This window comes from Schistocerca serialis, chromosome 1, assembly GCF_023864345.2.
Source record: "Schistocerca serialis cubense isolate TAMUIC-IGC-003099 chromosome 1, iqSchSeri2.2, whole genome shotgun sequence".
Classification (NCBI taxonomy): domain Eukaryota; kingdom Metazoa; phylum Arthropoda; class Insecta; order Orthoptera; family Acrididae; genus Schistocerca; species Schistocerca serialis.
This window is the reverse complement of record NC_064638.1, coordinates 600028396-600046409: the sequence shown is the minus strand read 5'-3', so window position 1 is coordinate 600046409 and position 18014 is coordinate 600028396. Positions and strand designations below refer to the sequence as shown.

At 44.1% G+C, this 18014-nt stretch overlaps 1 protein-coding gene across 1 annotated transcript in view; it reads right to left on the bottom strand.

Annotated features, from left to right (window-relative positions):
- The window catches only part of LOC126418484 (protein sneaky), a 292665-nt gene extending 275396 nt beyond the window's left edge, over positions 1–17269 (bottom strand). The window contains exons 1-3 of the mRNA XM_050085304.1: positions 17129–17269; positions 12061–12294; positions 4011–4133 (exon numbers count right to left, since the gene is read on the bottom strand). Coding sequence (XP_049941261.1) covers positions 4011–4133; positions 12061–12294; positions 17129–17269 — 498 coding nt within the window. The remainder of the gene's footprint in view (positions 1–4010; positions 4134–12060; positions 12295–17128) is intronic.
- Between the last annotated feature and the right edge of the window lie 745 nt (positions 17270–18014).

The window sequence follows — 18014 nt, the reverse complement described above, 5'->3', positions numbered from 1 at the left end:
AGCATATGCCGTTATCGGATCAAAACTGACGTTGTTTTTCCAGGTGTACTAATTTCTTCCCGGAAGTGTATTTAGAGTAAGCTTTTGACAATGTTGATTGAAATACACTCTATGAAATTCCGAACGTAGGAGTGGTAAAATACAGGGAGTGAAAGTTTATGTACAACCTTTCTGTACGGTTTTAGCTCAATGCTCTCGTGCGTAACGGAAGGGATTTATTCGAGTACGGAGCAGAGAGATCACTGGTATTCAGGTTGAGGGGTACGGATGGAATGGATCGTGCCAATGTCTCTGAAACAGTGTACTTTGTGAACGGTTCACTACCACAATGGTGGAAATGTATTTCTAGTGGTTTAATGTTTCGATAGTGAATAGTGGGAGTGTAAACTGCGGAGTTCCACATGCCATTTATGTCTGATATGAAAGTCGATAGCAGGCATAGCTCGTGGTTTTCTTACTGCGGAGTGCTACGGCGATCTGAACAAATCTAGAACACTACGCTGCAGATCAGTCTGCCACCATAACTCAGATTTCAGCGGGAAGCAGAGGGCCAAAATATCACACTCTAGCCAAAATTTACATCCTGTACCACCGTTCCGTTTCATAATCAAATACTAAATAACGCCAAAAGCTAATTCCGTGACAAAATCTAGAACATTTATATGTCGACATCACATTTCCCGTTATTTTTTCATAACAAATCGTACTAAAAGGCACGTCTTTGAGAGATATCTTTAATGCAGCGCATATTTTCTTCGCTGCATGCTTAATGTTTTTCATGTTTTCAAGTGTAAACTTGAGACATTATAGGTTTGTGATAGTATATCCTTCGGGAAGCCAATAAGTGATGTATTCTGTAGAAACCACGGTACCAAGCCTCTACTACACAGAGCTAACGGGCAACTTAAGGAGCGGCCTTAATACTAGCTACCAACTGTTCAAAAAATTTATTCGATATTAACCGTTCTAAAAACGACGACTGTTATTATTTGTGTGAGAATTATTCTAAATCAGTCTGATAATTTAAATACTGTAATACTGCGAGGGAAATATATTTTAATATACATATTTGTATAGTGTCTGAAGACTAACTTAATGTGCTTTAATGGAAATGTTCATCATATTACTAAACTAGGGGGTAACCAAACCTGTCTACCACAATGGTTCATTGAATCCAGCTGTGTGTGAGGTTCTCGAGCACACATGGTTCCACGAAAGATATGGGTTATCCGCAAATACCTCCGGCGTTTCAGAAGATTATTCCAGGAACATACAAGACATACAGAAAAATGACACGTATCAGTGGATCAAGTATCTCTCCAAGTTTCGTTCGTAGTACGCGCAGTGATGTAGTTGCATTAGGTGTGCTATACTGTCGCATCGAATTAAAGCGCGCCTGCAGCTGGGCAATCCAGTGAACAAGTTTCTAAAGTTGGCTGCTATCGCGCTTTACAAGGCAATTCGTGTCAGCGACTTTAAGGAAGCGTTTACACGTATTGACGTTTGGTGCGTCACAAACGGTGCCCATATTGAACACTTGTAGTGTACCTAAGAATCATGGAGTGATTCTGTGTTCACTGATGTTTGTCTATTTTCTGCATGCCTTGTAGTTTTCGTGCAGCTGTCTTCTGAAGTGCTGAAGGTACTTACGAATACTGAATTGTTACACGGGTTATGAATGGAAAAGGCTGAATGCAAAACTGTTTCTGGAATGTGCCACTCCCGAATAACACCATAAGTGACGGCTGCTGAGGAAAAACCTAGGTGTTCACGGCAAATATTTAGTTTCATAAAAGATATAAAGACACTTTTTGTTCCGAGCAGACTGGTGAGATATCTTGTCATAAGTTCATTACCACCACCTTAAGATAAACACCTGTAGTCGTATTTAACAGATACTTCCTTCAAATATGATTTTCTGTTGTTACATCGGAAGTCGTCTCCAATAATATGTTTCCTAGAATTGGCAGGTGTATTGATATAAATATCCTTTCGAACTACAATTCATGTATTTCACAAATTATCCACAACTATGAAGAAATACCTCTTACTTCTACGACACAGAGGTAAGAAAAAGATGCTACAGAAAATGAAAACCACACAATTAATATATTTTCACAGATAGTGCCTCTTTTCCATTCTGTTTTGTACATGCGAATTATTTGAATAAAAAGACAAATATATTCTGTGACTTTACTACACGAACAGGAACTTTAAATTATTACTCGTCTAACGCGCAAGATACAGCACAGTACCCTCCTGAGCCCAGAAAGACTGGAGAGTGGATTAATAAAAAATAGTGAAAAGTTAAGATGGTAGTTGTAATGCTTAAGGTGTCCTGCATCGTCTCCCCCACTTGAGTTCAATGCACAGAGCGTTTATACAGCCACGTAAAACTGTCAGAAAAGTCCTTCTTTGGGATGTTCTTCAACTCGCGCTCACATTCGCACATTCTTTGGTCTTGGCGAAACCTCAGTGACCCATTCAGCACTTTGTCGTTTAACTTCATGTTGATTACAGCATGTCTCGTCACTCGTGACAATTTTTTCCAGAAAAGAAATGTCCATGTTTTTCACTTCAGTCAAGTCGCGGCAGGCGTCTATACGTCGTTGTTTCTGTTCGGCAGTCCATGTGTGCAGGACAAATTTTGCACACACATTTTGCAGTTCTTCAAAACATTGTGGAGAAAGTGTTGAACACCTGATTTAGAGACATTACTGCATTGCGATTTGTGACACAACAACTACGACACGCTACGGCCACGATTCCACTGCTTCTCACTGCCTACTCACAAATGATTAGTCGAATGCATGTCTTTTGTTTATAGTAGTTAGTTCAAGCTGCGACCTAGTTACTGCTCTGACGTCGCTTGTGGGCCACGAATAAAATCAGTATCGCAACTTTTTGGACGGATTTTGTAACCCTCTAATTGAGATTTTTTAATAGTATTGATACTCGACTTTTGATCTGAAATTACCCAGCAGATTCAGTGTGGTGGACTGGTACTTGAACGCTATTCATACAAGACACACTCCTCTTGTGTATTAAGCCGGGGACCTAAAAACAACGGTGAGGCTTCGTCCTGCTGTAGCCCTCAGTGGTTCACAACCCCACAACAGGCCAGAGCAGTCCACCTACCCCACAGCCGCTTCAAACCGAACCCAGGGTTATTGTGCGGTTCGGCCCCCAGTGAACCCCTCCCCCCCTCCTCCCGGGAACGTCTCATACCAGATCATACCAGAAGAGTGTAGCCCAAAACGTTTGTGTGGTAGAATAATTAAGGTGTACACGCACGTGGAAACGGTGTTTGCGCAGCAATCAAAATGGATGAAATGGCTCTGTGCACTACGGGACTCAACTTCTAAGGTCATCAGTCCCCTAGAACTTAGAACTACTTAAACCTAACTAACCTAAGGACATCACACACATCCATGCCCGAGGCAGGATTCGAACCTGCGACCGTAGCGGTCGCGCGGTTCCAGACTGTAGCGCCTAGAACCGCACTACGGGACTCAACTTCTAAGGTCATCAGTCCCCTAGAACTTAGAATTACTTAAACCTAACTAACCTAAGGACATCACACACATCCATGCCCGAGGCAGGATTCGAACCTGCGACCGTAGCGGTCGCGCGGTTCCAGACTGTAGCACCTAGAACCGCTCGGTCACTCCGGGCTGCAATGGTTTCTGCATGACCTTAACTACACCACTAAGTGTACTACGCCTGTCAGTATAGACTAACCGTTTCGCGTCCATGTGTCCACACTTTAACACCTGTCCTGCTGCCCAGGGGAAAATAAGCATTAATGGCTTGGTCTTGCCACATGCACTTGGAGATACTAATCAACCCAAAAATTACTACTCCTAACAGCTATAATGACTAGTCTGCAAATGAAGTAAATATAAATGTAATGTGTTCAGTACACTGTTCTCAGGTGCCAATAGAAATATCTGCATTTCTGCACACCATACCCAGTCTGGGAAAGAGAGGGGGGGGGGGGGGGAGGTTACCTGCAGCTCGTCCAGGTAGTCGTTGTGCTCCAGAGGAACGACGCCGCCCTCCAGCTCTGCGCGCAGTGGCTCCACGACGCCCCGCACAGATCCCAGGGCGCGCCGCGCATCGTTAGTGTCCACCTGCCACAACACAGGCTCTGCAACACTCGAGTCCTCCCCTCAAACAAGTCAACATATTGTTAACAGACAACATGTGCTGACTTTTTTTTTTTTAGGGGTTTACGAAATTTCGATCGCAATTTGCGTATATTTTAATTCAGTATAGGCAGAAATAAAAATTAATAAAAGAAGTTCGGGTAGCCTATTAAATTCGGTGCTCTTCCTTGATCTCCAACAATTTTGGGTGAACTGTGACGGCGCATATCGACGGCGCGTACCAACAGCACTGTGTGCAGTAACTCCAAATAGGCTGGCAAAAAAATGGGGCGAGACTCACTACGTCTGGTTGTTCGTCATGCATCTGGTGGAAGCTGCATTGAACATGCATGAAATGTAAATGAAAACTTTGATCCTTTACTCTTTAATCCTCTGTTTTTCGATTACATTATTAGCGACAAATCACTGGAAATAGTAAGTACTATAAAATATCTACAATGTAAGGTGTCAGGCAAATCCAACACCTTCCATGAAAACCCTGACATGATAGCAAATCCGGCAATATGTCACATAGCTCCGAATAAATCCTGACATTAAATTAACCAAAGTAATATGATCAACGAGTGAGCAAATGGAATACCACAGACTAACACAAGAACGCCTAAATGCATGTCATACCTTCCCACCGTGAAGCAGATGCAGTTCTGAGGGGAGAAACGAGAACAGAAGCTGAGAGCAGAGCCGTGTAGGCTAGAAGGCCCTACCATAAGGGACTCCCACATGCTGGCCAACTGCCGGGAGGTCCACCCCCCCGCCCATGTTAAAAGATAGAGCCCTCCAGGAGAACAGTATACATCTTACGATAACACTAAAAGGGCCCTGCAAGTTTTAGCGTGAGACTATACGTGTCTCTGTTACGTAGCAAACATTAAAAACATTGCCCCACCACAAAACGTATAACGTTTCTCATTGGATATACAGAAATTTTGTAGGCGGAACTTAAGGTTAACGTTGAGACGCTGACTGGTCAGTTGAAAACACAGCCAGATACCTTTTTCTTAAACCAACTTCAGTAAACAGTAGTAAGAAGAAGTTCGAGAGAGTTGCTACCGAGATGGTGAGGTGTGTGGAGCTGCGCCGCCCGCCGCCCCTGGCGCTGCCTAACCACCGACAAGGTAATGAACGCACGCGATGCCGCATAATAGCGCATAAGGCTTCACTCAGAACTGCAGAAGTCTCATCTGTTACATCTCCTTTTTACGTAATACTAGTGTCGATCGTCAATTAAACTTCGTGGTATTCACATTTGCTACTTGAAGTTAAAATCAGAAACGCGATGATTTTTCTGTTATATAATTATTGAGAAGCCACATCAGCCACTGTAATTTACAACAAGTTAAATAAGTAATTAAAGATAATTGAGGGTCACTGTAGACCATTTTTGATGGTTTTCTCTTAATTTAAACCTAGATTATAGATGTGATATGGCATAGGTCATCCTTCGATCCATTATAGAACTTGGAAACCCATTCAAGGAATATTCGTTCACAGCTTTGTTGAACGCAGTTGGTTTTTATCATCCTGTATTAAAATATTTCCTTTTATCAATAGTGCAATTTATAAACAATATTTTGTGGGTAGAATAAAAATTCCAATGGTAAACTTAACTGCTTTTTCGACGTTATTTTACCACCTAACTAAAAATAGGAAAGCCTTAAACCCCTTCCACTAAATTTAGTTAGTATTAAGATTCTTTTACAGGTAGTGCAGTGGAGCTGACACTGAAATCATTAAGTATTTGATTATATCATCGCTAGTCTCCCTGAACTCTTCTGAACTCTACATGTCATGTGTGGTCTGGCATCTCCTTACCAGCAACAGGTCCCAGGTTCAAACCAGTCAATTCCCTAAAAAACACTCTCAGAGCGTAGTTGCGCGAAAGTGGTAGGGAGGCACGACTTAGAACAAACAGACACCACACAGAATGTTAGAACGAATAACCATCTGGAGCGACTTAAAGTGCAATGACCATTGTAGGAAAATCAGATTCCAGACTGAAACTCATTGAAAGAATCTTACGAAAATGAAATTCATCCACGAAGGAAGTGAGTTGCAAAACATTCGTACGATCATCAATTTTTGAGTACTGCTCAACAGTCTGGGATCCTCACCAGTTTCGATTAACAAATGGTTCAAATGGCTCTGAGCACTATGGGACTTAACATCTATGGTCATCAGTCCCCTAGAACTTAGAAGTACTTAAACCTAACTAACCTAAGGACAGCACACAACACCCAGCCATCACGAGGCAGAGAAAATCCCTGACCCCGCCGGGAATCGAACCCGGGAACCAGGGCATGGGAAGCGAGAACGCTACCGCACGACCACGAGATGCGGGCTTCGATTAACAGAAGGGATAGAGAAGAACCAATGAGGAGCACTACCATTCATCGAGGGATTGTTTAGTCGGCGCGAGAGTGTCACGATGATGCTCAACGAAGTCCAACGACAGACACTGAAGGAGTTTTGTTGCACATCACAGAAATGTCTAAGTTCGAAGAACGGTCTTGCAACATATCACTTCCTCCCACATACGCATCGCGAAATTACCACGACGGGAAAATCAGCGAAATAAAGAGTTCATACAGAGATTTATCGACAATCATTTTTCCCACGCCCCTTTTGAGAACGGAGTGGAGAAGGGAAGAACATATAGTTGTATGAGAAGTACCCTCTGCTACACACAAAATAAGAGACTTGATGCGTTTAGACGTAGATACAAATGTAAACATAATTATAAAATGCAACCCAAGATTCTGTGTGTAAGCACATAAAAGATATACCTTTGTAAAATCGGATGTTTTTTTTAAATAAAAACTTTGTACTGAGAAAAGATCCATTATTCGGTTCCGGAGGAGGTCACAGCTTGTCACTGCCCCTCCAAGCCAATATAATTTACTGACACCCCTACTTTTAACAAGTCACAAATGCCGAAGAGTTTAATAACAACAATAATAAAGTAATACAATAACAGTATAATAATAATATATTGATAAAATAATAACGTCTCGTATAAATTAGCACTTAAGTATTTCGCTTTAGCGAACTTCGAAGGAACTGTAATTTAGAGAAATACAGTACCTGACAAGAAAAGTGAAGCACTAAGAAGGGGAGGAGGAAACGACATGAAACTTCACGGGTTGAGAGGGTTTGTGATGTTATTTTAGTGATTACAAAACCGAGTCGGATTTGCAAAGAACGTATTAGCCCACTGATCTGTATGATGTTGCACCTTCTGTGGCCTGGACCCGTGTACTGATTCAGTTAGAAAGGGTGTTATAAAGCTGTTGCATCTTCTCATGACGTAAGCTGGTACACAACTGTTGTAACTGGTCCTCGACATTCTGTGTACCGGCACTTGGACGAAGTTCACGTTGGAGCTAGTCCCACCACATATTCTATCGGGGTCAGATCTGGGAATCTTGATAGCCATGGAAGTTCCTCCATATCACATAGACTGTTCATAACATGCCATGTGTGGACCAGCAACGTTCTGTTGAAAATTGCAATACTCCCTCAACCCCAACCGTTGGCTCCTCACACCATGACACCAGGAGTAATATTGCTGTGCCTCTCCACAACATTGGAAGAATGACTCGCTGGAAGTAGTCACCTGGGGTCGAACAGAACCGCAATTCATCGCTGATCATAATGAGGCACAACTTGACTAGAGGAAGGGATCGGTTGGTAGGACATGTGTTGAGGCATCAAGGTGGTGGTGGTGGTTAATGTTTAACGTCCCGTCGACAACGAGTTCATTAGAGACGGAGCGCAAGCTCGGGTTAGGGAAGGATTGGGAAGGAAATCGGCCGTGTGAGGCATCAAGGGATCACCAATTTAGTATTGGAGGGCAGCGTGGAGGGTAAAAATTGTAGAGGGAGACCAAGAGATGAATACACTAAGCAGATTCAGAAGGATGTAGGTTGCAGTAGGTACTGGGAGATGAAGAAGCTTGCGCAGGATAGAGTAGCATGGAGAGCTGCATCAAACCAGTCTCAGGACTGAAGACCACAACTACAACAACATAATGCGTCGCCTTTCATGAGCAGTCCATGGTTCTCGGTCACGGCGCCAGCCCAAATGCAGCTGTTTGTGCAGTGGTGTTAACAACAGCTTGCACAGGGGTCGGCTATTCCCCTGTCCGGCCGCTGCTAGTATCCCACCCATGGTGGAAGATGACACAGAATGTTACAAGGAGACCATTACTTGTATTTAGATAGCAAGTGCAGATGTGAGAGGGTACGATGTGCTTCACGTACAACATGGCGATACCACTTGTTGTGAACTTTGACAACGAGTACGCCTGCGCTTATATTGCCGTGGAGTCCAAAATTGGGTCACTGTCACATCTGACTGCCCCACGAATCTGTATATTATACGATTCGAACAGCTAGCTAAATGGCGACCCACAATCCCTTTCAAACTGGGCCAGGTGCTGATAACATCGTCTCGTACGAGTATGCCGCCATTGCCTGCCCCTCACAGTAATCACGCAATGTCTGATACTTTTCACGTCCATTACATATACTACCAGGCCTATTAACAATGCCAAACCTAAACAGCACTAATGCACGCTGGTGGTCGTTCTATCTCTCACAGAGAACTGCAATTGTAGTGACTTACATACCCGTCTATGGTTGGTATGTACTCAGGGCTGCACTGACATCCAACCAAGTCTTCTTTGTGCATCACTTTCTTTATCAGAGGCTTTACATCCTTTGAAACACTTTTGTTCACAATTTGAGAAGTACCTATGCCATACAGTCGATTTAAGAACTGTGTTACAAACAAACTATCATAGACCTGACAACTTCATAATTTACATCTGTTTCACTTAGTACTAAGATCGTGAACAGAAGTATGGAGACTATTGCCATGCGGGCATATAGTAAGGGCAATGATGTTTCATGCATTTCTACCTACTTTCAGGAATTCAATATCACTCTTTTTGTTTTCTTACTTCTTAGTGGAGTGTCTGTCTGCTTCGGTCTTGCCTTACTCAACTTCCAGTGGTTTGTTGGTTCCACCTGTGGCGTCATAAATTGTGGCAGATTTGTTGTTGGTAGCAGATATGGCCATCTTGTGAATGGACGTCTTTTGCTGACTGGAATACACTGGCGGAAAGTAATCACAACACCAAAAAATAGCCGGCCAGGCTGGCCGAGTGGTTCTAGGCGCTTCAGTCCCATAGTGCACAGAGCCATTTGAGACCGGAGTGGCCGTGCGGTTCTAGGCGCTACAGTCTGGAGCCGAGCGACGGCTACGGTCGGAGGTTCGAATCCTGCCTCGGGCATGGATGTGTGTGATGTCCTTAGGTTAGTTAGATTTAATTAGTTCTAAGCACTAGGCGACTGATGACCTCAGAAGTTAAGTCGCAAAGTGCTCAGAGCCATTTGAACCATTTTTGAACCATTTGAACCAAACCTGATTCGCGTCCTCAAAGTGGCACTAGCAGCGCCACTCTTATGCAACCGGCTCAAAATTTTGATAGATATTACCGTTAAGATGTAGAAATATGCCTACCGGCTTTAATTTATGTCACACACCTCCTTTTTGGTGCTGCGATTTTTTTTTTCTGTCAATGTATTTTCTGCAGTCAGACTTCAGAACAATGCAAAAGAGCTAATCTTCAGAAAAGCAACTGAAATGTATCATGTGTTAAGCGTAACTCGTAATTTCTTAGAACTTTTGTGATTTCTAAGACTCTTTGCTAATTGCTACTTTACTCTCTGAAAGATGAAAATTTTGGAAATTAATACGTATAGAAACAGAATATCTTGATCCGCATTACACCTCTTTGCCCTTTTGGATCTGCGCCTATGGTTAGTGCTACGCTTGAGTTAAAACGCAACCCAAGTTTGTGTCTTCATTCTCGTAGAAGAGACAATTCTAACGCTGCCCCATAGGCCGCAGATTTTAATGGATACCCCTCAGCTCAACCTCAGGTAGGTGCATTTCGTATAGGCTACTCTCCAGGTGGCGTGGCCCATTAACGTGCACTCTGTTCACTTGCGAGGCACTGAGCGAACCCTGCCATGAGACACTCAGTCAGTGCAACTGTTGCATGGGACATGCCTGTCCACCAGCTGTCTACCCCCCTCCCCCCGCGCCCCCCTCCCAAACCTCCACACCCACTGCCCTTAGCTGCCCGGCTACCTGAGGTGGGAATGTCAGCTGAAACAGGCTGCTGTAGACGGTATGGTCGTATGAAATCGGAGGAATCAATCTGAAATAACCCGTCCAAATACAGAGTGTAGTATCGTCCTAAGATCACAGTGTGATACCAAAGTCGACAACTCGCATCAGTACCACAGTAGTTACTGACATCTCCTGCGATCTGCACCGCCGAATGTGAGGTGCTGGCGAAGCCACACCCTCGATCCCAGCGTCAAAGCGCCACTGCACGGAGGCCCATACAGCAGATCATGGAATTGCTAAGCCCAGTTCGTGACCTCAGATCCAGCAGGCATAATCGCCTAAATAGTATACATGTGTTACTCATGTCTTAAAAAGAACTATATTTTTGAACTTTGCGATCTTTATACTTCAAGAGAAGAAATTCGTGTTTATCAAGGGATGCGTTTGTATTCAAAGATAGTTGTAAATCGTCGTATCGGCCGCCGCACAGCAGCCGTCAACTCGGCGCGGTGTGCTACAACACGCGCGGCACACAGCGAGAACCGCTGGCGCCGCCCACGATGTCAACAACTGGCGCAAGTGAACGCATCGTCGCTGGGTTAGCGGCAGCGTACACACCACTATCGTTACGGATTACCCTGGCGGCGCTGCCCTGGCCACCAGAGTGAGCAACCGTATAAGGACGCCATGTACCAATACTCTGATTGGCCGGACCTGCGGATTTAAGCGAGCTCCCTGAGTCCGTTTTACCAGTTCAATCTTCGCCGATGACTGTGTAACTACCCGGCTGCTGGAGTCACGACGACCGAACCGTACTGTGGCTTCCCTGGCTGGAAACTTGCGACGCGTCGGTATCGACTGGTTTGCAGTGGCTTGGACTTGTATTCTCTACTAGTGACTCTGATTTCTCCTTGGCGCTACAGCCAGCGAAGTGCTAAGTTTTGTTTTGAGTGACAGAAGGTCAAATAAATTTCGTTATCACGGAATATTTGTTGTGTTACAGTGCGGACATTGTTGTTGTGGTCTTCAGTCCTGAGACTAGTTTGATACAGCTCTCCATGCTACTCTATCCTGTGCAAGCTTCTTCATCTCCCAGTACCTACTGCAACCTACATCCTTCTGAATTTGCTTAGTGTATTCATCTCTTGGTCTCCCTCTACGATTTTTACCCTCCACGCTGCCCTCCAATACTAAACTGGTGACCCCTCGATGCCTCAGACAATGTCCTACCAACCGATCCCTTCTTCTGGTCAAGTTGTACCACAAACTTCTCTTCTCCCAAATCCTATTCAATACTTCCTCATTAGTTATGTGATCTACCCATCTAATCTTCAGCATTCTTCTGTAGCACCACATTTCGAAAGCTTCTATTCTCTTCTTGTCCAAACTATTTATCGTCCATGTTTCACTTCCATACATTGCTACACTCCATACAAATACTTTCAGAAACGACTTCCTGACACTTAAACCTATACTCGATGTTAACAAATTTCTCTTCTTCAGAAATGCTTTCCTTGCCATTGCCAGTTTACATGCGGACATAACACAACATAAATTTTGCACATCCCTTTGGCAACGGTCTGCACAACGTTAAGTAAATATTTGTATCATTCTTGTAATATAGTGAAATAATATTTTGTACGATGCAGTTGAACTGCGCCATCTCTCAGCACAATCAAAGAACCCACCGTTATATCGGATGACAGGAGTTTCGTCAGGTCACAACACAGAGAGTGATGGAGGCGGCGCTGACCTTGGTGGAGAGGAGCGCCTGCTGGAAGGGCGCCACCATGAGGTGGACGCGCGTGCTGGTCAGGTTGTAGGTGAGCGCGGCCGAGCAGGAGAAGGTGCGCGCCAGCTCTCCCGCCGAGTAGGCCATCCCCTGCAGCGGACCCTCCACGGCCCAGCACAGCAGCGCCACGCGCAGGACGTCCAGGCCCGCCCTCCCACACGCGCCAGGCAGGCAAAGCGCGCACACGCACCGCATCTGCCGAACACAGGTCTCTCAGTACTGTGCTCTGGACAGCCGTCATCTACTCTAACAATAACAACTGACCCTCAAACTCCAGACAAAACTTCTCTCATATGTGTTGTAGTTATCACTGCAAAGTTCTTCTATCCGAAGACTGGTCTGATGCGGCTGTCAACGCTACTCTATTCTATGCAAGCCTGTTCATTCACTGTCAGTATGTAACCTCCCCCTCACTTATCGACCTCAATGACTGTAAAAATTAAAACGCGTGTACCTGATGGAAATTTGGGAAAAGCAATCGTCACCGAAGTTAATATGTCGGTAAAGAGGGAGGAAAGGGTTACATTTAGATGAAAGGAAAAATGCAAATGAAACTGGTGGAAATTAATTTTGAAAAGGGGTAAAGTTAATAAAGAAAGTACATGTGCGGTCGTTACGTTAACAATTAACTGGCGTTAATTAGATGTTTGAGATTTGGGGAAAATTACGGTCGCCAGTCCTATGGACAACTACTATAATAACTGAAAAAGTAAGGTCATTGCACATATAATTAGCACTAAAAGCGTGGCAACTGAAGGTTGACACGTGTTGCGTGAAAACTGAATGTTTGTCAGAAGTAATAAATTTCGCTACTCTCTGACTTAATTTAGCAAAAGAATTAATAAAACCGGAAAACTGAAAGTTAATTTAGTGGCTGAAATTAATAGTGAACTTTGTTTCTGAAGCACTATGAAATTAAATAAAATAGGGTTAGTTTTGGGCCACCTCAACAACCATCTCAAAAGCAACTTGAATCTACACAATTTAGAAATAAGAGAGTTAACTTTGAACTTGAATTAAATGATTTTGAACAATTAACAATAGTAAAATTTAGTACGTACCAAGCTGAGCTGCAGTCACGGGTAAGCTAAAATATGGTAACAAAACTCGCACTCTTAATTTGTGCTTGTGTTATCTAAATATTGTACCAATACATTGCTTCCTCCTATGTATATCTCGCGAAAAGACCATCAAGATAAAATCAGGGACATTCGAACCCATACGGAAGCGTACGAGCAGTCGTAATTCCCGCGAAGCATACTCGATACGACTGGAACGTAAAAAGGAGGAAGTGACACTGGTACGTAAGTACACTTCGCCACACGCCGTAAGATGTAAATGACGTAGATGTAGACCGGTTTCCAAAACAGTAAGTTGCCACCCGAATTGGTGTACACTAAAGGGATGTAATTTGAACATTTCACTCTATCATCCGTCATGTTTACGGAAGTCAAAACAAGGAGGCATTGCCAGTAATAGTATGTAAGGAAATTACGAAATCTTGGGTAAAATAATAAGTTCACATATTCACGAAAAGTTAAACACGTGAAAGTTCCTTCTGTGCTGGCGTATAACACAAATCTAGAAAACCACTAATAGGTAATATCTTTAAATAGTACTCAACTGAAATAACATACTCATAGTTTTATTGCTTTTTTGCGTGCACTTAATCGCAGTGCAAATGTTAGGCACGATTTCAAAAAGAAATTCGGCACTAGCTTATCTTAGAATTTCGTACACGTACCATTTCGCTTTTCAAACAACCACAGATTGACTTCTGAAAATATGGCGCTTAACAGCACAGCGTGGTACCAAGAGGTGCGCTAAACAACGTACCACGGCTTCTGTATGTATACTTTATCTCTTTGATTTAACCGCTATTGTGAGGCACGAAAAAATGAACATCTGCCTCGTAACGACCGCTACCAACGGATTACGGCTTGTAGGTACCCCGAAGAGGAGTCAACGGAAATAGGTCCTGTAATTACCAACAGCAGTACAAACTTCCACGATACGCGAGAATCTCGTTTATCCGCACTAGGTGGAATCGGATCACCGAAAATCCGGGAGTATTATCATCATCATTATCGTCATCATCAGTTTTCTTCTGTATTAGCAGGTCCTTTGAGTCTTCATTTCCTGCGATCCATTACTTCTTCTTAATGTTGCTGCATGTGCAGCTGTCCATCACATTATCCAGGCTCTGAAATCTCTACTTCCCTTCCCTCCTCTTTCTTTCCACATCCATTCTAAGACTGGTTTTATAAGCCCCTGCTTATTTCTTAATATATGTCTAATCCAATTAGCTTCTCTTCTTTTTATGACATCCAATAATTATCTTTGCCCACCCAATCGTTTCGATACCTCTTCATTTTTCACTCCATTCGTCCTACTTATGCTTCCCATTCTCCGCCATGTCCACATTTCAAAAGCCTCCAGCCTTGATCTTTCTTTTCAGTATCCACATTTCAGCATCATATTAAATCCAGAAGACTCTGATATGTACTAAAACATAACAATCTTTAATTCATGCACTAATAAAAAACACTTTTTGGCCACTTAAGGTCTGCAGTTACTGTATTGAACTTACGTTTGTTTACTGAAATAGTAAGTTTCTTTAGTTACAAACTTGTGTGGCCTTTGAGGGCAGCATGATCGCGTAGATGTTTCACTAACATCAGTTTGGTCGAAGTTGTTTCCAGCTGACGTCCTAGGTAAATCATGACTTTATCCATTTGTGCCATTGGCCTGCATGAGGCATTATTCCTTCCCCTCAATCGCCACTTTCGTTGCCCGCTTCACCATCACTGTCTTTCTGTTTGCTAACATTTCAAGGATTTCAGGGGTGTTGAAACCTTCAGAATCTTCAGCGGTAAAATCACAAATGGGAGGTCATACTGTTTTCCCTGACTTCAGAATCGAAAGTTCAGTAACTTGATCCCAAGAGGATGCAACCATAAAAATCACATGTTTGATATTTACTTAACAAAACGAATAATGATTCATGCAGTATTTCACTTCTTGCTTCTTTATTGTACTGCAGTTCTGCAAACTGTTTTTAGTCATCATTTTGAAGCGGAGGCCTTCAATTTCTTTACAGTTCTTTTTCCTGTGTGATACAATTTATGTCTCTATCTCGTATTCTGCAGCTACGTTCTTCAGCAGTTCTCCTTTGTCTGTACCGTTTAGCACTTTCAACTATTTCCACGCAGCTACTTTCTTTCGCTTCAAAGCCATTTCACGTACGAATACTCAAAACACCGGTACAAAAGAGCCTTACCGGTACAGCTTCTTAACTCTGTAAGGAACAAATCCACACTGACCTTAATAACGGTAGCTGGAAGCATGGGAACGGCCATATCGACGCTGCCTGCAGTGCCAATATAACAACTGTACATATATTGTACCGTAGCAGCAGTACGCCACACATTTTCGCGTAAAAAAAAAGAAAAGAAAAGAAAAAAAGTTAACCCTGGCAAACCGGAAATGCGGATTAATGAGGGCCAGATAAACAAGGTTCTTGTGTAGGGTGGTACGCGAAGGAAGTGAGCAAGGGAGCTCCTAGATCAGTGGAGTCAGGTTCTCTTCAGTGTTTAGTGTTGCATTTGTCTGACGCCTGATGATCATTGTAAGAGAGTGTGGAGGCGGCCAGAGTAGCAGTGAACGCCTCGGCATACAGTTCCAAGGGTCCAACAAGGAGTTGGGCCAATCATGTTTTGAGCTGTACGGACATCAAGCACCTTTCATCACTTTCGAGAGTAATTTAAGAAGTGTGGAATATCGGCGCAGGATTCTCCAGTCTACTGTCCAACACCACTGTCAACATTTCGGCAACGGGATTGTTTCTCAAGACCGCACCCACTCGTTAAGACTTCCTTCCAGGAGATAGAAATCAACCGAATGGATTGACCTGCGATATTGGCTGGCACGAAATTGATACAAGATGAATGGGACCAGATGAAATACGCAATGCGTCATCGCAGATCCCTCCCCCCTCCCCCACATCGATACACACAGTGGGTGACCTTGAGAGGGCCGCGTCGAATAGTGGGACAGGTGTGAACAGCAACGTCTTGCTAATGGGCAGTGGATAGTGTGCCAAGGAGGATCCAAGCATGTAATAATGCACAGGGTGAAGCAGGACGATATTGGATGTTACCCACAGTAGATTTTGATTTCGTGGGTGTGCAAATTCGAACAAATTACATTTACTTAGGTTAATGTTTTGCTTTCATTTCGCCTTAAGACTGCTTTTTAGTTTCATGCGATTTGTACATTCTTTCCTTTCTCCCTTGGAATTTAAACCCACACACATTAGCATATGTGATGGTGGTGCAAAATGTTTTTTGAGCATGTCGTTTTTACATACTTCAGTGTTATCGTAATTAGCATAGGAGTAAACTGATCAGTGGGATATACAGGTTGTTTCAAAGCCTTTGCATCAAACGTCTGAGGATAATAGATCACACCACCAGGAACAACTTTTATTAGAGACAAAATGTCTGCTGATGCTTTCCCACGACACTAGGTGTCCTTTAGTATTCGCCGACCTTGGACGATGAGAGATTTCACCTAGGTACCAGGATCTACTAACCAGGTGCGCTGCATGCTGCCTACTCTAGGAAACTGAGATAGTGATTTTCAACAAGAAAACATTAAGAATGAGTGTCCATAAGTGGAAAAACGCATTTTATAACTGAATCAGGGTTTTTAATCGAAGTAGTTGACTATAGGCAACATGCATTGCATACTCACATTACAGAGTGCCTACGCAGTGCCACCTCTCAGGGGCATAACTAATAAAAAAGGATGTCTAGCTTCGTCACAAAGCTTCAGTAAACATGTTGTCTCTAAAATAGTTGTTTCACACGACGCGATCTATCACCCCTACTAATTTGATGCAAAACTTTGAAACACGCCATTTACTGTAAATTACAGGTCTCTAATGCACGTGTTGTCATAATGTGACTTTCGTTGTGAAATACTTGTGCGGTGGGTGTAGCGGCTGCTACTGTAAAGGAGGCATTACCTGCCTGGAGATAGCTGCGGCGACACCCATCATCATAGCAGCAGCAGTCGCGCCTGCGACTCCTCCACCGCCGCCCAAGTCGCTCACCGTCAGGTACCACAGACCTGTGGCAAAACGCAACACATTGGGCAGAAAACTCATCACTACCACATCTGCCAAGCCGGAATGGTTATTGAACAGAATTATCGAAATACACTCCTGGAAATGGAAAAAAGAACACATTGACACCGGTGTGTCAGACCCACCATACTTGCTCCGGACACTGCGAGAGGGCTGTACAAGCAATGATCACACGGACGGCACAGCGGACACACCAGGAACCGCGGTGTTGGCCGTCGAATGGCGCTAGCTGCGCAGCATTTGTGCACCGCCGCCGTCAGTGTCAGCCAGTTTGCCGTGGCATACGGAGCTCCATCGCAGTCTTTAACACTGGTAGCATGCCGTGACAGCGTGGACGTGAACCGTATGTGCAGTTGACGGACTTCGAGCGAGGGCGTATAGTGGGCATGCGGGAGGCCGGGTGGACGTACCGCCGAATTGCTCAACACGTGGGGCGTGAGGTCTCCACAGTACATCGATGTTGTCGCCAGTGGTCGGCGGAAGGTGCACGTGCCCATCGACCTGGGACCGGACCGCAGCGACGCACGGATGCACGCCAAGACCGTAGGATCCTACGCAGTGCCGTAGGGGACCGCACCGCCACTTCCCAGCAAATTAGGGACACTGTTGCTCCTGGGGTATCGGCGAGGACCATTCGCAACCGTCTCCATGAAGCTGAGCTACGGTCCCGCACACCGTTAGGCCGTCTTCCGCTCACGCCCCAACATCGTGCAGCCCGCCTCCAGTGGTGTCGCGACAGGCGTGAATGGAGGGACGAATGGAGACG